Below are 23,016 nucleotides of genomic sequence, written 5' to 3' on the forward strand. Positions count from 1 at the left end.
CAGAGGTAGCAGACCACGTGGCAGGATGTGGACTAGGCTAGTCGAAATAATTAAGTTAGATGAGCTAGCTGGGAGTTGACTAGGCTAGGCCTAAGCTATAATAAAATCATTAAGTCCCTGTGTTATTATTCACTCACTGGCAAGTCCAAGAAAGTCTGACAATATTTTTTACAGTAAATATGTCTGACCACTCCAGAGTTCACTCTGGGGACCAATGAGCTTGTCACAGAGCTTAGGGTAAGTGTTATAGCAGGAGTATAGAGGATCTTAAAATAGCCACACTGGAGTCTGCACCCAGCAAGGATGACAGCTTCCATAGGACTGCATAGATGGAAGCCCCTCCCCAACCCTTCCCCATCCATATCCTCTACCGCTTCCCCCAAGACCACATGCAATTAGGGCCAAATAGCTTACAACTGGTTGGGAAGGGGTACCTGGACACTCAGATAAGGATCTTATGACCCCTACTATGGGGAATGAAAATAGCCCACAGGCCCAGCTTTGATGGATCTGTTGGGAGTGGGTTCAGTAGAAATCCTAAAGATGGTAGCAATTTAGCTTGGATGGTAGTCCTGTACAATGGAAAAGAAGAAAAGAGAAAAGAGAAAAGAAGGCAGTTGAAGGAAACAATATGTATCGCTCTCTTGTAGAAAAATATCTAGTAAATTATGAAATGTAACAGTTGTCAAGGGGATTCCTGGATGATCATTAAGAGTAACAATCCAACTGATCTCAAAGAAAGAGCCGGGTTAAAAAAAAAAAAAAACACTCTGCAGTAAAGAAAAATGGAAAGGAAGACTCTGAGATGGCAACTTTACTGTGCTCAAGAAAGACACATTCATCAGCCTGGGGCACTTACAGAACCGGGTTCTGAAACACAGAGTAACAGAATCCTGGCTGTGAATGATGAGCCCCCAGCTTGGGCTCACTTCAGGGGAGTTACAGCTGTACTTATGCTTGACGTTGCCTGTGTTGATCGTTGTAGAACACTACAAGGTAGATACAGCCCTGGGGAGCTGGTGCAGATGCTGGAAAGAATCCAAGAGACCTGAATGGGTGAAGGCCAGCACCACATGGGCTCATCAGTCATCCCAGGCTTTCTCCACATGACATAATGCTTCCCGCTCTTTGTTTTCCAAGAACGTTGTCACCAGGGTCCAGATGGATGAGCGATCCTGAAAGCCTGTAGAACATTCCTATCTAAAGTGGAAAAACAATGTCTTTTAAATAAGGTAGAGTGTTTCTAAAGTACACGACTCCTTTACTCTCCCTCATCTCTAAATTAGTGCTTGGTCCCTTGTATAATATTTTCCAATGTTATATAAATATATGAACATTGTTCAGTGTTTTGCTTATTATGGTAGAGAGCAGAGGACGGCAGACAGAAAACTTATTTCCCCTTTCCCTCACAGGAAACGTTGTGACTCAGATCCAGCAGGTCTTTCTCTGTATGTGACCTTCATTAGACAATAACGTAGAGAGCTTTGCCCTAGGGTTGGGACAACTATTTCACATCAACTGGCAGTAAGACCGACATGGCCAGTACATGACCCTTACTGGATTTTAAAAATAATTTCACCTCAGATTTTAAACACACAATAACTGAAACACCAAATAAATATCTGAAAAATTGTTGAAACTAGCTAGGGCTAAGTAGGCTTCTAGCTGTCTAAATTTGAAACAGAATATACAGGGGCCAAAGAGTTTGAAATAAAAATGTGGTCAGATTCATTGCTAGTGTGAACTTTTAGCTGACTCAATCAAACACCAAAATAGCAACAATGTCTGTGTTAGACAAACTCCCTTTCCCAGCATCCCCCACCCCCCCACACACAGGACATCTCGTTACATTTCCCCCACACACACACACACACAGGACATCTCGTTACATTCCCCACACACACACACACACAGGACATCTCGTTACATTCCCCCCCCCCCCACACACACACACAGAACATCTCGTTACATTTCTCTAAAAGGAAATCGTGCATGTGTTGAGATGACACTTGTGCTAGCTTTGCAGTAGCATCAAACCCTTCCATGCTCTCATCTCTGCATCCCCCTCGAGGAATCGCTGTCTGGCTATGTAAAGGAAAAGCCTGCTGTCTGGCAGGAGACTGCTCTGCAGCTTGCAAATCACCTATCTGAAGCTAGCCTCTTTTTTCCCACAGAGACAAGGTGAAGCCGAAGGTTGAAAGTCCTAGAGCTGGAGTGGTGCCAAGGGTTGAGAGCACTCACTGTTCTTCCAGACATGTTTGGTTCTAGCACTTGTGAAAGGTGCCTCACAACCACTTGTAACTCCAGCTGCAAGGGATTCCACACCCTCCTTGGATACCTGTGTGTGTGTGTGTGACACAGAGAGAGAGAGAGAGAGAGAGAGAGAGAGAGAGAGAGAGAGAGAGAGAGAGAGAGAGGAAAGAGAGCATATTTTCATACAGGCACATGAAATGAGAACAAAAATAATTTCAAAGATTCATAAAACAGCCCCCCCCCAATAAACTTGAACATGAAGTTCCTGATTTTGAGCACTGTAGACACAGAAGACCTTGTACAACACTATCTCTAAGAAATGTTTCCTTTTGGTGTTCTCACTGGGATACTTGGAATGTGGCCCCAGTTACAGAGCCAGGAATTCCCGTCCTTGATCTTTAAGGGCTTCTGAGGCTCTGGAAAACAACCGAAGAGCCAGCCAAAGTGCCAGCACCTTTATAAAACCAGACAGGGCTCACACAGGTTGGAGGCACTCAGACAATGAGACAGTCTTTGGGGCAAGGGACTCTGCAAGTTCCCTAGATTTAAACATAGTCTCCATTCAAGCCCTTAGGGTAAACACTAACATAATCCTTGAAATAAAATGTGTCTGTGCTTTTGGTGGGACGCAGCAAAGAAAGAGATCATTAAAAGCTCTCCATTTGCAGACATGGAAGTTCTTAGAGCTTTCCTGGCTCAGAAGCTCTGGCATGGGGCCAGCAGTCTGTGACCACCAAGCCCTTCTCGGTAACACCAGAAATTAAGCTCAGATGAAGAATACCTGCCCATCAGTTAAGGAAGAACCTGCTTTGAAAAGCCAGGCCTGCCCCTCAACAGCTGTGTGCACTTGAATGTGTTATTCTTTCTGGGTTTATAGAGAGGATTAAATGAAATAAAACATTTGAAACATTAAGTGCGGTGCTGTACTTTGTCAGCTTCCCATCAATCACTGTGACAAAGCACTCGAGATAATTAACATATAAAGGAGAGGAGTCTATCTTTGCTCACAGTTTTGGAGACTCCAGTCACAATGTGTTGGTCCAGATTAGGTAGATTCTGTCCCATCCATGCAAATGAACAAACAAGACAGTTGTAGGCAAGGGTCCTTTCGCATCCCCATCCTGATGAGAAGAGGCAGTAAAAGATCCTGACAGAGAGTAAAAAATTATTTAAGCCCCTAGATCTGTGTCAAAAATAGCCCCATTGTTCCAGGATGCCAGGTGTTTGCAATTTTTGCCTTTCTATAGCCCAGTGCCAGGTGTTTGTGGGTTTTGCCTTTCTATAGCCCAATGCCAGGTGTTTGTGGGTTTTGCCTTTCTATAGCCCAATGCCAGGTGTTTGTGGGTTTTGTGTCTTTATAAACCCCTTACCCCTTGAGCTCATTGTCAACTCTTCTACCCTTGGGAAGGATATGAGTTCTCCCCAGTGCACTGGTCTTGTTTGTCTGTGTCTGGACTTTTGTTTTCCCGACCCCTTGAGCTCATGGTTGACTCCTCTACCCCTGCATGGGATACTAGTTGTCCCCAGTGCACTGGTCTTTCCCAAATAAACCTCTTGCAGTTTGCATCAAGACCGTTTCTCGTGAGTGCTTTGGGGTGTCACCTCTCCTGAGTTAGAACGTGGGGGAGTCCTCACGTTGTGGGTCTTTCAGCAGCAGAGCAAAGCCGTCTTTTTCTTTTAATAGGGTCTTTCTATGTAGCCCTGGCTGGTCTGGAACTTCCTATGTGCACAAGGCTGCTCTGGAACACACCCACATGCACCACCACACCTGGCACCCACTCCGGCCTTGAACAGAGCAAGGACAGGAAGAGGAAGAGGCTGTGGTCTCACAGTCCCTCTTGAATTAGCCAAAGCTGGATTTATAGGCCACACCTCTCAGTGACTTTGAACCACTAGGCCTCATGGTTCAAAGATTCTGCCAGCTCTGAACAGTACCATCTGATGGGCTCTCAGTGACCCAAAAAGATATAGCAAGGGCATATAGGAAGCATCCAATAGGTTAGCGGCTATAGTCACTATTATTGTATGTGACAGGAAAGGAGAAGTATAAGTCCTTCTTATAAGTGCCTACAAGTGGGCACAGTATTTGCCCACTTGTAAGAGGCCTCCCCAGACTCTGAAACTAGGCTTCTAAGGAACTGGACAGAAACAGAGCAGTCACCCTCAACCAAGCCTAGCATCAGAAATCTCATGCTGCCCCAGACTTTCAGAGATATAGTCTTTAATGGGAGAGATTGAGCAGCTTTAACCGTTTGTAGAGTAATGCTTTAAAAACTACTAGAATCAACGATAACAGCAATTAAAACACATATTATGTGTGCCAGACACTATGGTAACTCCATCACACACACACACACACACACACACACACACACCTTTTAAAAAACTGAAACTGGGTCTCGTTTTGTTACCTAGGCTAGATTTGAACTTATCCTCTTGTATCAGCTTTTCAACTGGTCAAGAGGGATGTACAACACACACACACACACACACACACACACCTCTTCATTCAACTTTCACAGAAATCCTGTGAGGTACTGTTTCCATAGTTAATAATTGAGGGGAACGAGGTAACGAGAGGCTATATGACAAACACCAAGTTCACACAAATAAGAAGTGCTTTACGACCCAAACACAGGTCTGAGCTAATAAATGCATTTAACTGCTGCAAAAACTAATGCTTTCATTTACCCGTCCCTCGGACAGGCATTTATTATACATGCCCAGGTAATACACTGAGAGCTGGGGAATATCAAATGAGTGTAGATAACAATCTCTACCCTCAAGGTGCCCATGCCCTTATAGTGCTCAGAAAAAAGCTAGAGGCTAAAGAACTGGCTTCATTTTAAAAGATGATGTCATATGTCTTAAGTCTCCCTTTGAGAGGCTGAAAACGTTGGCTACTTCCCACTAGCCTCTTCCCTCAATAGCCATTTACTCTGTCCGTCGACGGTGGCACATCATCCTCCCAGGCTTGCTTGCAGGCTGCTAAGGATCCCAGCAAGCCCGGGGCAGCCTTGGAGCCCGTGTTAATAAGCTCTGAGAGAGGGCCTCTGTACTCTGCTCTCTAGATTGGCTCAGTTCATTCAATCATTTAGCCAGCCCTGCGCGTCCACTGGGGGCAAGCAAATCAGATCTTGGGAAGGGCGTGTGCTTCGAAGCTGGTGAGATGGTTCTCTTCCAGGACTGGGCATGTCACTTAACCCTGAAATAACAACTATTTCGAAATTTCTCAGAAAGAAACGGGGAAAATATTGAGGCTTGCTTTTTAGAATCGTGGCCTGTTAGTGCGGACCAAATCCTTTGAAGCAGTGCAAGTGTATCTGGAGTGGTAAACAGCTCCAGGATCCAAGCCAGGCAGATGGGCTCCCGGCTCCATCTGCGACCTCTCACTGCCTCCTAGAGTCGGAACTGAGTATTCTTCCAAGTAGGGAAAACAAAACAAAACAAAACAAAAAACCCAAAACCTTACTAAAGTCCAACAAATCATCACCTTGCAAGAAGGCGAGTGATCCTCCCAGGAGGCCGTCTTGTGGGGCGCCGCCCTCAGCTCTGGGCTGGGACAGAGAGCAGCCTGTCTTCTCTCACTGCAAGAGTGTTAAGTGGGGAAAGTGGGAAACCCGGACCTTTCTTCAGGTTGCACAGGGAAAGCAGCCGCGGAACCTTTCTTCTCTCTCCTTTGAGCTTCCACTCGGGCCTCTTTGGTGACGGAAACAGTAGAGGAGGAGACTTTAAAATGGAGACCTCGGGTTCTGGGCCCGGCGAGTCCTCTGCATTAGAAGCTCCAGGGTCTCCGGACGATCGGTTGTTTCTGGTTAAAGGTATGCTTGCCCTGAGCTGGGATGTGATGTTCCGGAACACATTCTGTTCTAAGAGCCCTTATTCTGAACTCAGCCAGTGGGACCCATATGTCACTCACCGGGCGAAGTCTCCTTGGGCAGGGGCGGGTAAATCCTGCCATCTACTCTCCAGTCCATACTGTATTTACCCATCCTTATCTCTAGTTTTTCTCGTGCCCTGCCCTTTTCTGATTGCCACTATCTCTTCTTCCTGTGGATAAACTTCGCGCTGCTGTCCTAGAGGACAGAGAGAAGGGAAAACACCCATTCTCAGCCCTGAAGAACCGAGCTTCAGAGCGTTCACTTGAACCAGAAACCCGAGGTCATGAGATCACGCAGGTTTCTCAGACCCACTTCACAAGAGCCGCCTAGCCATGATGTTTCGAGTTTTGAATGTAATCCTGAAAGTTTCTGATACTTCATTGTGCAAATCTCTTTAAGCTTTATTTTTAATCCCTTCTCTCAATTCTTGGCAGGTGGAATTTTCCTTGGTTCTGCAGCCGCAGCGGGAATGCTAGCTGGATTTGTTACAACATTATCATTAGCTAAAAAGAAAAGCCCTGAGTGGTTCAATAAGGTTTGTGACTCTGAAATCCATTCATAGCATTGCTATTGTTTTAAACAAAGGACAGCTTTTTGCATAGGAAAAAAAATGACCTTCATTCACATGGTTTTTAAAATACACCCACAAACCCTCATGGGTTTAAGAAGTATACTAGTTGTCAGTCTTGATTTGTGTGTGTGTGTGCTTCCTTAAAATTAACAGAATGAGACTTTGAAGAATAACTGAGCAAAACTTTGGAAACTTACTGTTTCCCCTACAGCATGAATAAGTAATTTAGTATTGATAATAGGAGACCTTGCTTTGAAAGAAAAACAATATCACTTAAACTATTGGTGCTGGTTGCAAGAAGTATATTTATTTCCTAGATGTTAAATTTTTTTTTTAGAATGAGTGAAAACTTTGTTTTTTGTTTTAATGCCAGTTGCTATTCAGCCACAGTCGCTATAAAGTGCCTGGCACATAGTAGGTGCTCATAAAGTGTTGGGTGACTAACTACAACCCACTGGAGACAGAAGAATATTATTCTGTTAGCAGGATCTGTCTGTCGTGTGCCTGCTTTCCCTGGTTGGTGGGGAATTTCTTAATATGTATTGTAGTTGCTTATCATGTCTTGTCTTTTCCCCTCCCACCCATACTGCTGACTTACTGTTCGCTTCAGCAAGTGTTTACTTGGGGTCCTTTATGTTTCAGGCACTCTATGATTAAGGTGGATAGGGTACAAAAATAAACATGTCTTTCCCTCGGGAATTTAAATGTCTGCTGTGAGAGACACAATTACATATTCACACCAATAACTATGTAATTAGCTTGATGTGTGCTACAGACAAATGTTATGTGAAAAACCATAAACCAATTGAATTCCCTTCCACTTATCTGTAATAGTCATACTTAAGCTTTGAATACTATAACGACGGGAGACTAAAATGTATCGAAAATGCTTTCCCTCTCAATACTCTAAAGGTTTATGGAACTACTATGATCACTTCTGTGGCTCCTCTGATGGGCCATTTTCTCCCTATACCATGTAATACTTTTAGAGAAGAAATTAATTTGTGGCAGATGTCATTAAGACCTAACCAATATTGGTGCTTTACAGCCAAGCTGTGTTTGGTTTCGAAACCAAGGTTTAATCTGTTTAAGAATCTGATAATGAAAAAAACCCAGGGATTGTCTTGTTTCCACATACTAACAGCTTGGTTCTTTGTTTTGTTCTGGGATTGGATCATAACACATGCCATTTGTGCTCTAACACACTTGTAAACTGTGGTCCAAAAACTCCTGATGGTCCTTGAGACAACTCATTCCCTGTTCATGTTTAGAGATGCGCACTGATGGCATAGAGCAGTGGCATACTCGTGGTGGTCGCAATAAACAGTCCTTGCAGTCTCTGTGTATTGCATTGTGGGACGCACCAGTCGTTTTTAAAAGAATTAAAGGAACCGGCATTAGGCAAGCGTCGTTGTTGAAGCGGTAAAATTATGAACTATTTAATAATGACACTGGCAACACCTGACTCGTAAAGTTCGTGGGAGGTGGGAGTGTGCACGAAGCACTTCTGCTCAAGAAGCAGCAGCTGCCTTACCAGCTGAATCAACGTGTTCCCGCAGACTGTCAGTCACTCAGAGATGGGCTGTTTGTGGCAGGCATTTTCTTAAAAACACAAAGTAGGCCTGGCTCTTGAGGAAAGCGGTTGTCAGTCTTTGTTGACAGTGTTAATAAGCTTTCAATTGAGAACACTTAGACTCACTCGTAACTACCAGCGTCCACTTGACAGCTTCTCCATACTTAACAGCTTTGCTGGTGAGATGTCATGATTTGATGGTGATTTTAAACAAGTGTTTAACACATGGGATCAACAGCTGAAAGAGCTGTATATGTAGATACCAGTACCTTCTGTAGGCGACCTGCATGGGGTAGTGTCCAACAGCGGGCAAAGCTGGCTGGTGGATTTGAATGTTACAGATGGCAGAAATGCTTATTTATAGGACTCCACATGGCAGCCGACCTCCAGAAGACTTTTTTGTTTAGTACTGGTGTATTACAAAGAAGACAAGCTGATAAAACACTTCTTGTTCTAACCATGTCAGTGTGAGGCCCGAGTTTTATTCATGCACCTCAGCTATCAGTGAAAAATAGAAGAAAGCATTTACAGCAGAGTCACTACAGATATGAAAAGCCAGCTTTTAGGCTAGAAACTTAAGAGGTTAACAAAAATGTAAAACATCGGTCCTCTGTAGGTGTTTTGTTTGGAAAGATAGTTATCTTAATATAAAAACGAGCTTATATTTTTATATTAATGATTTGGTACTTTTAAATGACTAAAGTGTATATTTCTCAGTTTTAATTTCTAGTACATTAGATATTGATAAGGCCCACATAGTAAAACATCTCTGCAGCCTATGTGTAAAGGAACTGAGAACCACTGCACAGGTGGCAGAAATGTTGTGTAAGTTTGCTCCACGTGGGAAATGTTGAGGTTAGCACCTCTCCACTTAGCAGATCTCAGCCATGTCATGTGGGAGCCAGCCTCAGTCACCACTGAGCACTGTTGGAACTTCTCTCACAGTCATGACAGCTGACGACTACTGTTGTCCCCCACTGTCACCCACTGTCACCCGCTGTCACCCACTCTTCTTAAGGCCTCGCACATGTGACACACACAGCCCACTGAGCCACTGTGTGCTGTTCCCACCAACAGCAGGACACAAGCATGTATGGATTTAGCAGTCTGTCCAACATGCCACTTTCCTGCCCAAGGAATACATTTTTCACTGCTATTAGCAATACTTTTATTTAATAAACTGTGCTTTAGCCTGGGAACAAATTCCAATTACAACCCCAAAGGACTTTGAAATGACCGTCCTTTCATCTGGGGACTCCATGTGCTTTTTCTGTTTCATGGGATGATCAGTCCTTTATTTTGTAACTGCTGAGTCTTTTGCTAGGAAGCCGAATGCTTCCTAGCAAAAAAGAACAGTGTTGAGCGAGTGAACTTATATTTTTCTTTGTAATTCCTTGAATAAAGAGAAAGGGGAAAGTGCAAACTGAAGTAAAAAAATTATTCCCTCAAGTTTCTTTGGTCCGTACACACACACTGCAAAGAGATACGGAGAAGGGGTGGGAACACACACAGACACAGGTGGGTCTGTGAGTGCCTAAGAGCTAGGATGAGGGCCTAGGGCTGACACTCTAGACAGCCATTCTACCACCAAACTATAGCTCCATCCCTCCAAGACTTTTTTTTTAATCTTTTTCCAAGATTATTTTTTAAACCAGTACTTTTTTACATACAGTTTAAAAATTGCTGTGAGACTAAATGACGTACCATGTGTGAAAAGTATGTGCGCAGTGTGTGCCCATTTGGTTGGAACATTGAAAATACAGAATTGGTGTGCATGTACACATGCAGTTTCCCTGAAGTAATTCAGGGCTCCACTTGTCTTAGTGCTGTGCCCTGGCAGAACTTCATCACATACCTGAGTTATTCCAAAACTCTTTTGTGAGTGGAACAAAATGGGCAGGTTACCAGACATCCTTTTGATACAGCTTTAAGTTCTAATAAGTAAATAAAAGTTTAAAATTACATTACAGGTTATAAGAGCTACCTTAGTGATATAACTTTATCAATATATTGGTCAGATTTGTGTGTAGGGAAAATAACTAGATTGACTGTTGGTGGGGGGGCTCAATCTCTATGTTTTTTTTTCGGGTACATGGCCTTTCTCTGATCCTGGAGCTCACAGATTTGGAGAGACTGGAGGCCAAGAGGCCCAGGGATCATTCTGTCTCCATCCTCCCTGTGCTGTCATTCTCTCAGGTCAGCATTGCTGTGCCTGACTGGCTGTGAGCCTGGAGGCCCGAGCTCAGAGCCTCATGGCTGTGCTGCAGCACTTCATGCACGATGCTGTCTCTCCACCCCAGACTGAGTTCCTTAAGAACAAACCCCAGGCCGGGTGTGGTGGCGCACGCCTTTAATCCCAGCACTCGGGAGGCAGAGGCAGGCGGATTTCTGAGTTCGAGGCCAGCCTGGTCTACAAAGTGAGTGCCAGGACAGCCACCAGGTCTACACAGAGAAACCCTGTCTCGAAAAACCAAAAAAAAAAAAAAAAAAAAAGAACAAACCCCAGGATGACACTGAAAAGGGCTAAGATGTGAAGCTTAAACGGTTGGCATGACAGTTTGTTATTGATGCTTCCCACAAATGTGATTGATGGGTCAATTCTTGTTGCCCACTTTCTCGGGCTTCTGATGCATACCAGGAGAAATATCCATGGCCTCAAGAATTACAAACACAGAATAGAAAATAAGCTGTCTGTTGATTTTAAGAATATTGAGTACAATAACTACATTATAAATTGTTCTAGTCAACTTCCAAATGTGGAAGCCTTCATTTTTATTTTAAGAGCAGGTGGGGTGGGAAGGGCAACGGAGGGAAATGTAGCTTTTAAACATGTATGTATACACAGACACTCAATCTCCACACAATACACACGAGGCACACACATACATGTGCACATATACACACAACTTGTATGTATGACTATATCTAATGTCTTATAAAACAAGATTAGTTTTTGGCAAGTTAAATCTTTTCTGCAAAGCCGGGCGTGGTGGCGCACGCCTTTAATCCCAGCACTCGGGAGGCAGAGGCAGGCGGATTTCTGAGTTCGAGGCCAGCCTGGTCTACAGAGTGAGTTCCAGGACAGCCAGGGCTACACAGAGAAACCCTGTCTCGAAAAACCACCAAAAAAAAAAAAAAATCTTTTCTGCAAAATGTCACCCACATTATTTTGAACAGAGGATATGAGTATCATTTGATAGAAGAAAAAACGTGTCTAGATTTTTTTTTTAAACTTAGAGATCAATCATCAGTATCAAAAATCTACTAGAATTCATTTTGGAAGTATGGAGACAATAACTAATGTTTTCACCTCACAAGTTAAGTGACTGATATATAAATATTATTGTACCTGTTCCTAAAGATCTGAGGCAAAATTGAGATTCTGTTGCAAATCTCTTGAGTTATTTTCATATGACTATCTTTTTTATTTGATCTGGTAAAACAAATATGGATTTGTATTGGTGTGTGTGTGTGTGTCTAAAATTTCTGTTTTTACCAGGCTCCAAATGGCTACTTCATTTGTTTCTAAAATAAAATTGATGCAAGGCCTATGAACTGGTCCCAACAAAATGATATTGGTTGATGGTCTTGCTTCTCAGTGGAGATCGAGGCCCAGTTAAAAGGCAGGGTGCTGGTAGAACCAGCAGAAACTGTCACAATGTGGGAAAAGAGTAAGATTTTAGAGTATATGTGTTTATAATAGAAAATGGCTACAGAAAGATTTCAGCAATCTGTTGAGGTCTAAAATATCTACCAAAAGTGTTGGTCAGCTAGCATTTAGCATTTGCCGTCTGTCCTTAATGATCTTTGTGATGCAGGTTAGCAGACAGGCTTTCTTCATTCCAGGAACGGCGCCTACCGTCACACTGCACATTTGCATAGGAAAGGCCTGTACTAAGAAGTATGCTAAGCAGTGTACAGAAAATTACTCTAACAAAGAGAAGAGCTTTAGTGAACTGAGATGAATTTTTCAGGTGGAAGACAGAGTGTTATAAAGCCATCATCCCCTATCAGATTAGCTAAGTCCTCAAATGCTGTTTAATGAAAATGCCAGTGGATCTTGATGCAATGTTCTAGATTTTTCTGGAAGGATAAGTGGCCACGGTGTGCCCACATTCAAATGTCTGTAGTCAGAGACCTCATGTCTTACCTAAGTTGTGAAGGTGCTACTCAGCCTTGGGCTGCGCTAGCTCCCAGGGCCACGCTGCTTACCTGGGAGGACTGTAATTGTCTCCTAATACTTCTAGAACATTCACTGAGTATTTTACCCAAGCTTTCTGTGTTCATTCCAGGGCACTATGGCCACGGCTGCCTTACCAGAGAGTGGGTCTTCCCTTGCCCTTCGAGCCCTGGGCTGGGGTTCTCTTTATGCCTGGTGTGGAGTTGGTGTGATCAGCTTTGCAGTGTGGAAAGCCTTAGGAGTTCATAGCGTAAGTACCTCGCCTTGTGATAGCTGCCTGGTGACTTGGTGTTGTCTAAAGTTCTTGGTTTTCAAATTTGCATATATTTTGGTCCCTGTCTTCTGAAGTAATGACCCAGAATATGACTAAATTCTTCCCAATATGTAGGCAGCTTGTTACTAGTAACTTATAAATATGTTTTTCAAATATAATTAATGACTGATTCAGAGCTGATGCCTTTTCTGTATACATTGGTTTATTTGTTTAATAAAGTCAGTGATTGGAAACTACTTTGTATATTGCTTGACATCCGTATATATAATAAAACATTTTAATTAATTACTCAAATTATTAATGTGTTAGATACATGTTTCAGAGAAAAGTTCTAAGCACCCATGCATGTGTGTGTGAATGTATGTGCACACGTGGGCATGTGTCTGTAAAATAGAAACCTTGAACTAAAAATTACGCACTACGAATGACTGGTTTCTTTGTCTTAAATAATCAGTGAGCAGCCCTGTGGACCAGGCTGTCCAGGCAGTCGGTAGTATTGATGGCACAGATAAACAGCTTCCTCATATCCCAGTCAGCATTGGGTGGGAGAGTGGGGTGTAAGTCCTGGATGTCTCCAGGCACTGTGGCGAGCACCGAGAAGGTGGATGGGGACAGCGTGAGAGGAGCAGGTGTTGGATAAATCGGGCTCAGTGTATGACTTGTGAGCTTGAGCTATCTGTTAGATAGGCTCGTTGTCCTAGGCACTGTTTGATTGCCGCGAGGAGACACCGTGCCCCTGACCAAGGCACCTCTTACAAAGGAAACCTCTCGTTGTATTCTTCGCTCACGGTGTACGCGAAGACATGGTGTGCCTGCGCTCACCTCCAGCTTTACTGCACCGCCACTGTTGCCTGTTCATCTTCCTCACAATGGACTGGGGACTCCCTAGAAAGGTCAGAAAACCTGTCACCGGAGGGCTGTTGGTGATTGTTGGTGACTGTCAGCGGAGGGCTGTTGGTGATTGTTGGTGACTGTCAGCGGAGGGCTGTTGGTGATTGTTGGTGACTGTCAGCGGAGGGCTGTTGGTGATTGTTGGTGACTGTCAGCGGAGGGCTGTTGGTGATTGTTGGTGACTGTCAGCGGAGGGCTGTTGGTGATTGTTGGTATTTGTTCCATTTCTCCCACTTGAGGCATTATACCAGCCATTTAGACATAGCTAATTAGAAGATGTAATATTGGGAGCTGGTGAGGTTGGGTCACTTGCCTAACACGCATGCCTTCCTGCCAGCAGACTTGAGCTTGGAACTCAGCTCTGAATGTTTAGGGCCTAGGTTTTCTAACTTTCCCTTCACTAGCTAAAATGGGAAGTAAAGTAGGGCAAGGGGAAGGGAGTGTTGGATGTGATTGATCCATTTGGTCCTCGATGGATGTCAGTGTCTTACAGTGCTGGTCTCTCTCTCCTCATAGAAGAGGAGACTTCTTAACCCATCCATCCCCTAAAGCAGAAAAATGCTTAGGATATAGGTACAAGTGAACAAAAGATTTACAGCTGTATAGAACAAGAGAGTGGCTCTCTGAAAACCTGGGAGAGAATGTTGACAGAAGTACGTGAACAAATTAATAGGCTATGGGCAAATGATTTTCTTTCCTAGAAACATCGCTATATGTCAATATTGCTTTTTAAAGACTGCACAGGATGCTTATGCTCATAGCACCCAGATGTACCATCCATATGTATGATGTCATTTTTATTCATTGTACCCAAAATAAAGCACAGCTGCCTGGGAGCTCCGGAGACCGCCATGGCTGGCTGAGGTCTGTTTGGGGACACCTCTGCTCCTGTGGAAATGATGGCCGATGGTGCTTTTTTTGCATTAGCCATGCGGTGCTGGCTGACAGCCTATTGTCTTCCCAGTGCTTAGTGCTGTGAGTGGGTCGTCGGCAGGGTGAGAGCTGAGCGAGGTGGAGAGCGCAGGCAGAGTCATCACAGGCAAGGCCGCGTTGCTGAAGACAAGCCTGCATAGCTCAGTGAACACGGAGAAGTCCATCTGACTCCTGCTTAGAGCTCATCCCTAAGTTCCAGCATCTTTGGTACAGGAAAGTGCTCTGTACGCTACCAAAGGAGAAACATAAACACCAAGGCAGCCAGCCACACTTTGATCGTTAGTGCTGATCTGCTATGGCAGTGCTAGGGCAAGGATGACACGAAGCTTGAAGCTTGTGGGAGTCACAACCAATATTTGATGTGACCTGAGGCCCACCCCGTGAGATGGAGCCCATGCCTATCACTGCTTGAGTACCAAGAACCCGAGACTAGATAGCCCAGGGACCTAGAGTAGAACCAAATACTGTAGTTCTAAAATAAAACAAAGGTAGCAATAAAATGGCATTGAGCTACACTCGCAGCTTAGTGCCTTGGTCAGCCATCACGAGAGAGGCTTCCTCCTGCATCAGATGGGACCAGATAAGGAGACCCAGTTACTCTGCAGAGAGTGAGAGACTGTAGACCACTTACGATAAATCGGACATCTCCATCAAATACCCCCACAGGGATGGCTCAAGGAACCAAGTGGATGAGGAGGCAGAAAGAGGGTAAGAGCCAGAGGGATGGAGGACACCAAGAAAACAATGCTCTCTAAGCCTAAGCCAATGCGATGGACACAGAGACTGAGGCAGCAAGCGAAGGGCCTGCACGGACCTGCACCAGATTGGGCCCTAGAACTGAAAGGAGACGTGAACACACCCCCATCCCTAGCCCAAAGCTGTATCCAGTGTTTCCTCCAAGGGAGGCTCACGGGGAAACAAAGTACTCTTAGGGGTAGGCCGTATGCCCAGCACTAGATGGCTAGCAGAAAACGATCTCCACAGCATCTTTGGAGGTCCCTTCTCTCACAATGTCATATCAGGACTATTCCATGTTAGCATTTTATGTTTTGGGTTTTTTATCTTTTTACCCTACCAGTACTCTGTGTGTGTGTGTGTTATGGCTTCCGGTTTAGTGTTTTTATGGGGTCCCTGAGTGTACAGGTCCCTGAGTGGGTCTCTCTCTCTCCTTTTCTTAGGCTCTTTTCCTCCTGTTTGTTTTGCCCGATATTGATGTGATAGTTCTGTTTTATCATATTTTATTACTATCCCTTAGAGTCCTGTTTGTGTTCTAATGAGAGTCATGGGGCTACCCAGATCTGCCTCTGCAGAGACAGGGCTCCCCTAGCAAAGGTCACGACCCTGCTCCAGGCTTCTAGACAGAAAGGAGGTGGATCTGCATGAGTGGGGAAGTGGGAGGGAACCGGGTGTTCCCATGTGAGGGCAGGTCTATTTTCAATAAAAGGGAATAAAATCAATAGAATAAAAGAGTCATAAGAAATCAATCTAAATTTTCATAGACCAACAAAAGTAGGTTATCATACTCCCGAGGATTTGGCTTTATGGGCCAGACTGCTATTTTAGTTTCTAGTTCATGAACGACTTTGTTTTATGACACCAATAAGAGGATACTTACCTAAGTAAAATATTTGAGGGAGAAAAAATATTTTCTAGTTAGCATTACTGAATCTGTGGACTCTGACACTGCATCTTAATGTCCTACGAGGAAGAGAACGTAGACAAACCCTTCTCCCACTTCAGAGGCCGCTAGGCTCATCTGGTCCCTATGCTCTCTAGAGACACCCCTCGGAAGACCAAACCCTCTGACTAAACCCTGTGCCAGGGCATGTCTTTCAGGGTGGGAGTGTTTGGATTCATCAAGTGAGTACTCTAGAACCCCTTTGTGGGGCTACCCCGAGCTGGCTGTGTGCTGACACACTAGGAGAGGGCACAACCCTGCTCCTGGCTCCTAGAACAGTGTTCGGAGCCGAGAACTTGAATCTCTGTGTCTAGCCCAACTTGGGGAAATGCCACTTTTCTACAACTTAAGATGACAGTCTGAGATGACCCACACCTCTGCAGCATGAAGGTGGATAAAAGCAGGCAGAGCAAAGCTAGCTCCATTGTCTGGTAATTGCTACTGCTACCTTTGAATTGTGCTCTCTGCTGTAAATCCAGTTCCTCTTGCTTGCCATCTAGTGGCTGATTGTGAGCAGCTCGCCTGAAGCTCTTAACATTTCCTGTTTTAATTCCCAGCTCCCCCTGCTGGCTGGAGAGGCAACGTGTTTAAACTGCTCACATCAGGATCTCAGGGTCTTACAGTGGTTTGCTTTACCTTATTACCCACAGTTATTGTGAGATTTCATTGCACAGAGAACACAGAGAATGCATCCAGTGTGAAAATACATTTGTATCGTATGTAGTAGTGTAGCATTTAAGCAGAGTTCACCAAAAGGACAGCTGCTAGAAGCTTTTGCATTCGTTGGCCAAAAGCACTGACCTTACCCAAGGTTAAAGGTGAGACCGTTAGAAACAGCTCGAAGTTCAGCACCTATCCACCCCAATGCCTTGACCGGTACTGAGCCAGCATGGACAGCTTGATGGTCCATATGACTTCGAGGTTCCTTCTGAATTATGGTTAGAAACAGCTCGAAGTTCAGCATCTCTCCACCCCAATGCCTTGACCGGTGCTGAGCCAGCATGGACAGCTTGATGGTCCATATGACTTCGAGGTTCCTTCTGAATTATGGTTAGAAACAGCTCGAAGTTCAGCATCTATCCACCCCAATGCCTTGACCGGTGCTGAGCCAGCATGGACAGCTTGATGGTCCATATGACTTCGAGGTTCCTTCTGAATTATGGTTAGAAACAGCTCGAAGTTCAGCATCTATCCACCCCAATGCCTTGACCGGTACTGAGCCAGCATGGACAGCTTGATGTCCATATGACTTCGAGGTTCCTTCTGAATTATGGTTAGAAACAGCTCGAAGTTCAGCATCTATCCACCCCAATGCCTTGACCGGTGCTGAGCCAGCATGGACAGCTTGATGTCCATATGACTTCGAGGTTCCTTCTGAATTGTGGTTGAATTGTGGTAGTTTATTGTTTGAGTATGATCGAGGCAATATTTCATCGCAGAAGCTTTACTAGCGGGGACGGGGGTAGTTGGGAAAGCCTTCCCTGTAGGTTCCTGGTTCCCTCTTTAAACCAGCTGTTGCTCGTGATTCCAGGAGACAGGGCATTCAGCCCTGGCAGGTACACACTGGGCCAGTGTGATTAGACTGTTACTAGGACAGGTGGCTTAGCAAATAGCTGAGAGAAATACTATCTTAAGTGGAAACCTCCTGTTTGTGCAGGAAAGCAAATCTGTTTGTTATTGGCATGTTACTCATGTAGTGACATGTTAAATTTGTCACTAGTGCCCTTTATTGTTTACTAGTTGGGATTAACTGGGGGTCCAAGGACTTCTGAAGAGGTTTAGCTTATTTACAGCTAGACCTCTCTCTCTCTCACTCTCAGAAGGTGAAACGTTAGCTATCCCACTATTTCTTAGTTGCTGTAGTTATAACTACAAGGGACTGTGGGTATGCTCAACCTGTGGTGTGGCCCTGTGTTGTGCCTGGAGTCACCACCAGTTAGCATTACTGAGTGTGAGAAGGTGTGGAATCGTTTATATTACATCACATGTCTACGGACAGGATTGTACAGGCGCTCCCTCCTAGTCCAGAGGTCGTAGGCTCACCTCTCCACCATTGTCTCTGCTCTTGAAAGAGGCTAGGCTTCTCTAGTGCCGTGTATAGAATGTTCATGATGCCTGCTGGAGTGAGAACTTATCATTTACAGCTGTGGCCTTTGTAGGAGCTGGAGTGTAATAAAATCCAGGAGTGAACACCTCTCTGTTAGAGATTTAATTTTAAATCACTGGGTAAATGGAGATTTAACTTTGTTACTTTTTTAACTATTGAAAAAGGAGGAATTTGCCTTTGTATTACCAGTCGATCAGTCAGCTACCTGTTACTGTACCGAAGTATCTAAGGTCATGAATGGCCTCGGGGAAAGATTCTTCAGCCTCCAGTTTTGGAAGTCACAGACTGACTGAGCGACCTGGGGCTGTGAATGCAAGCAGTGGCTGGCGTCAGGGTGGAGCAGACGGCTCACATCACTAGTTAAGGAACAGAGAGCAAGACCCGCACAGTCCATGTCCCAAATGATCCCTCTCAGCCTCTTCCTGACCTCCCCCACAAGGCCCTCTCCCCAAGGTTCCCACCGTTGATTAGCACCACTCTGAGGCCAAGTTTTGAGCATGTGGACCTCTGGGGAACCGTCATAATCCAAATTTCAGATAAATGTATGTGTGTGTTTATACTAAAATGTGTAGAGCCTGTAATTTTTAAAAGGTAATTTATAATTTTTTCTTTAGCTACTCATTATTAAAAAGATGCCTATGGAAAAGTACAGCAGAACTCCCCCTGAGTTCTGATCACTGGTCAGAGCAGGGACTTTTCTTTCAGGCCTACTCTCTCTGTCTGAGGAGCACATATAGAAGTGCTCCAACTTGGATGTACTACTCTGGGATGTCTTTTCGCTGAACAGTCGTGGGGCCAACTTCCCACAGCAGAGTGCATAAATCTTCATCACTTTTAATGACTCCGTGCGACTCCATTACATAGTATAATCTACTTAATTAGCCCCTGCCATTGGGACCAACTTTTCACTATTAAATATTATAATGAACCTGTTGGGCATACATCTTATTGCACTTTTCTTGATTAAGACAACTGTCATGGGACCCTGTTATAGCTGTCTTGTATGAGGCTATGCCAGTGCCTGGCAAATACAGAAGTGGATGCTCACAGTCATCTATAAGATGGATCATAGGGCCCCCAATGGAGGAGCTAGAGAAAGTACCCAAGGAGCTGAAGGGGTCTGCAACCCTATAGGTGGAACAACAATATGAACTAACCAGTACCCCCAGAACTCATGTCTCTAGCTGCATATGTAGCAAAAGATGGCCTAGTCGGTCATCACGGGGAAGAGAGGCCCCTTGGTATTGCAAACTTTATATGCCCCAGTACAGGGGAACACCAGGGCCAAGAAGTGGGTGGGTAGAGGAGGAGGGTGGGGGGAGGGTATAGGGAACTTTTGGGATAGCATTTGAAATGTATATAAAGAAAATATCTAATAAAAAATAAATAAAATTTAAAAAGAAAGAAAACTGTCATAGAGATGGAAGATGTTAATGTTGAAGCAAGGATATTTTAAAATGTTTCTTTGATATGTGTTGCCAGGGAGCTGTGTAGAAAAGTCGAGAAGGTAAAGACGCACACAGTTCCCTGGCCACTGGGGGCTTCTGTTTCTCTGAAGTGTTTGCCAGTCTGCTGGATGTTAAACTGGATGTCTCTGGCTGTGAAGGTTTACCTGGAGATAGTTGTATCTAATATCTTGTGACATTCCCCAGATCCTGTCCCGTTTCCTTTTCTGATGGTGGTTGTTACTCTCCCCAGAGTCCAGCACTCTTCTCTTTAAAGGTCAAAGTTAAGTGTGTGAATGCAGCATATTGTAACTGTGTTCAGAAGTGGGCATTTGACTCTATCCTGAGAGACTCTGGGAACTGGTGCTTCTCTGCTAGGATATAGAGGATGTACTCTGTTACAGGACTGATTGGCCCAGCCTAGCCAGCTGGCACACACCTGTTAGTGCAATATTGAGAGGCAGGGGCAGAAGGATGGGGAGTTTGAGGTCAGCCTGGGCTATGTAGGTTTCAGCAGCGTGGGCTATAGAGCAAGACTGTCTCAAAAACCAAACAAACAACCAAAAACAAATAACCAAAAAGTATTTTCTGCAGTTATTTTTTATAACTGCTTCTAGGTAGGGGTGTGTGTGTGTCTGTCTGTCTGTCTGTTTGTGTATATCTGTATGTTTACACATACATATATAATTGACTTTATTTACTTATTTTTGAGACATACTTTTTATGTTAGCATGTTAGGTTACTTCTAACCCTGATAGCCACTGTGAGGGCCTTTACTAAGTACAGAGAGTACTCTTCGCTAATTTTCATTTTCATCAATATTTACTAGTGTGTCTTATTAAAACATGGGGTGTCCATCTCACAGTGCCTCTTATTAGAACATGGGGTGTCCATCTCACAGTGTCCCTTATTAGAACATGGGGTGTCTATCCAGTGTTTCTTATTAGAACATGGGGTGTCTATCCAATGTTTCTTATTAGAACATGGGTCCATCTCACAGTGCCTCTTAGAGTATATTTATCCCTACTTTATTTCATTTATGCATCTAAATGAAACAGCTGACCCATATTTAAGTAAAACTGTGGAAAGGCTTGCACGTTTTAACTTTGAAGGTGTCAAGGAAGGGAAGTAGGCTTTTAAGTGCTGCTTGTCTCACTGGTTCAGCTAAAGGTTAAAAGCAAGTCTGAGTTTCCTAGCAGATTGTTTAATGGCAGCCATTCTGGAGTAGCCTAATCTAATGCTCTGCCCCCAGGAAAGAGCCAGTTTCCTGTTCTGATTTCCACTCCTCCTCCCTCCCTCCTCCTGACAGTGTTTGCTGGAGCTCAGAGCAGAGTCATCATGACCTGGCAGCCTTTCTTCTGTCAGCCTAGCCCACTGAGGAATATTTTCCTGGAATCATTTAAAAGTGAATTGGAAATAGCACGGTGCATCAGCTAGTCAGCTCAAGTCTGAGGTGACAAGAACATCTCTGTCACCCTTATTTCCTATTCCACTGCGGCAGCACTAATGGCCTAACTTGCACTGGGGAGAGACATTTGATGTAAATGTGGAAGAGCAATTTGATGAGAGAGGGCCTGGTTCCTGTGGTCTTGTTCAGTGTGAAGTAGGAGATAATGACCTGAATATGTCGTTTTTAACCTAGGGAGAGGAGAATCAGTTCTTTGGGCACATTTCCAAACTACTTCTTTAAAAAACCCACCAATTTCCTTTTATAACTAAAATTTGTTCTCAAAGTATTTTATAAAGTGGAAGTGTGCATCAGTTGAGGGGAGAGATAAGTGGTACCCTAAGAGCCTTGGTGTTCAGAGGCCCCACACAAGCCAGGCTTTGTCACCTCCATAGTCCCACATGCGCTGACTTCACCTGTTTGGGGTTTTGTCTTTCCTTTGTCCTGGTCACTGAGCTAACAGCTCACATGAGCAGAAAGAGTTGACACCGCTGCCTTCCCTTAAGTGGCATTTTCAAAGCCACCTCTTATTGATTAGTCTCTAACAAATGGGTAACATTCCAGAGCATTACATATGTTGATAGATTTCTATATAATTATCATCAGTTGTACACAGAAAATGAAGTGTTCTCTGAAATTGAGTTCTCCCAACTAAAAGACTTCCAGAATATGTAAGAAACTGTGTGTGTGGATGTGTGTGGTGTCTAGAAGTCAATGTTAGGCAACCTCCTTCATCTTCTTCTTCTTACTTTCTGAGTCAGGGTCTCTCTTTCAGCCTTGCTGATTGGGCTAGACTGTGGCCAGCAAGCCCCAGATCTCCTCCCAAGCCTGGGGCTGCACGTCCACCCTACCTCACCAGCCTTTAAATGGGCGCTGGGATCAGCTTAGGTTCATGCTCATTTATTTATGTGTATGCTATTCCTGGTGACATCGCACGCATCTATAATCCCAGAACTTGGGAGAAATCTCTAGTCTGAAGGCCAGCCTGAGCTACAGAAGGAAACCCTGTTTCAAAAATAAACAAACTCTTCATGGCCTGCAGTTGCTTTCATTCTGAGAATTGGGCTGGGTGTGACTTGGCCTCTCGTGAGAACTGTTGCAGTTGTCCGAGAGAGTCTGGGTTTTGATGGTGCGTTTGTTTCTCTTCCCTTGATTCTCGCCAGGCTGCTCCTAGCAGCTCTGTTCACTTCTGCACCAGTGCCACAGTACTGGGTACCAGTGCTGCCTATGGCCCTTCCCTAGGCCCCCATCTTTTCCTCTTCAGGGTCTAGCTGCTAGGTGACCTCACTCCCACCTTGTGCTGCAGGCTCAGGCCCAGTGGACTGGGCACTGGACTCGGATATACACAGGTGTCCTGTGTGCTTCCTTCTCACTGACCTGTCATTTATTCCCAACCTGCAACCTACTCTTTGGTCACACTCCCCCTGAATGGCAGCATCCACAAAGCTGCCCGGAAACAAAGCCAGCTTGCCATTCATAAGTACATCTCATCATGTTCTGTCATTTCCCCGGATCTTACCTGTCCTCCACTCTGCAGCCTTTCCATCTGAGGCCACTTCTTCCCACAGGGCAATCATAAGAGCTGCTGTGCTCTCTGTCCCTTGCTGCAGCCCTCTGTGCTACTACTGGGATGCTCGAGCACTCTGTCTGTATCTGAACCACATTAAGAGGAGCAGCCCGTGTCTGTTCCCTCCCCACCACCACTGCCACCACCATGTCGTCTTCCCAAAGACTCAGCTGCTGGCATCTCAGTCCCTCCTCTTGCTGGCTGTCTTTCTGCTGC

The 23,016-nt window shown here is 44.6% G+C and overlaps 1 protein-coding gene and 1 long non-coding RNA gene across 2 annotated transcripts in view; one reads left to right on the forward strand and one right to left on the reverse strand.

Annotated features, from left to right (window-relative positions):
* Positions 1-796: 796 nt before the first annotated feature.
* On the reverse strand, positions 797-5,854 carry LOC115029742 (uncharacterized). The gene is made up of 3 exons (XR_003835300.1): positions 5,747-5,854; positions 3,262-3,400; positions 797-1,200 (listed from the first exon to the last, which is right to left on the reverse strand). It is a non-coding gene; the product is annotated as an uncharacterized LOC115029742 (long non-coding RNA).
* A 79-nt stretch (positions 5,855-5,933) lies between these two features.
* The window catches only part of Tmem242 (transmembrane protein 242), a 29,077-nt gene continuing 11,994 nt past the window's right edge, over positions 5,934-23,016 (forward strand). The window contains exons 1-3 of the mRNA XM_021149728.3: positions 5,934-6,074; positions 6,569-6,669; positions 12,571-12,708. Coding sequence (XP_021005387.1) covers positions 5,990-6,074; positions 6,569-6,669; positions 12,571-12,708 — 324 coding nt within the window. The 5' untranslated portion in view covers positions 5,934-5,989. The remainder of the gene's footprint in view (positions 6,075-6,568; positions 6,670-12,570; positions 12,709-23,016) is intronic.

The sequence above is a fragment of the Mus caroli genome, unplaced genomic scaffold, assembly GCF_978045245.1.
Source record: "Mus caroli unplaced genomic scaffold, Mus_caroli_1 scaffold_18, whole genome shotgun sequence".
NCBI lineage: Eukaryota > Metazoa > Chordata > Mammalia > Rodentia > Muridae > Mus > Mus caroli.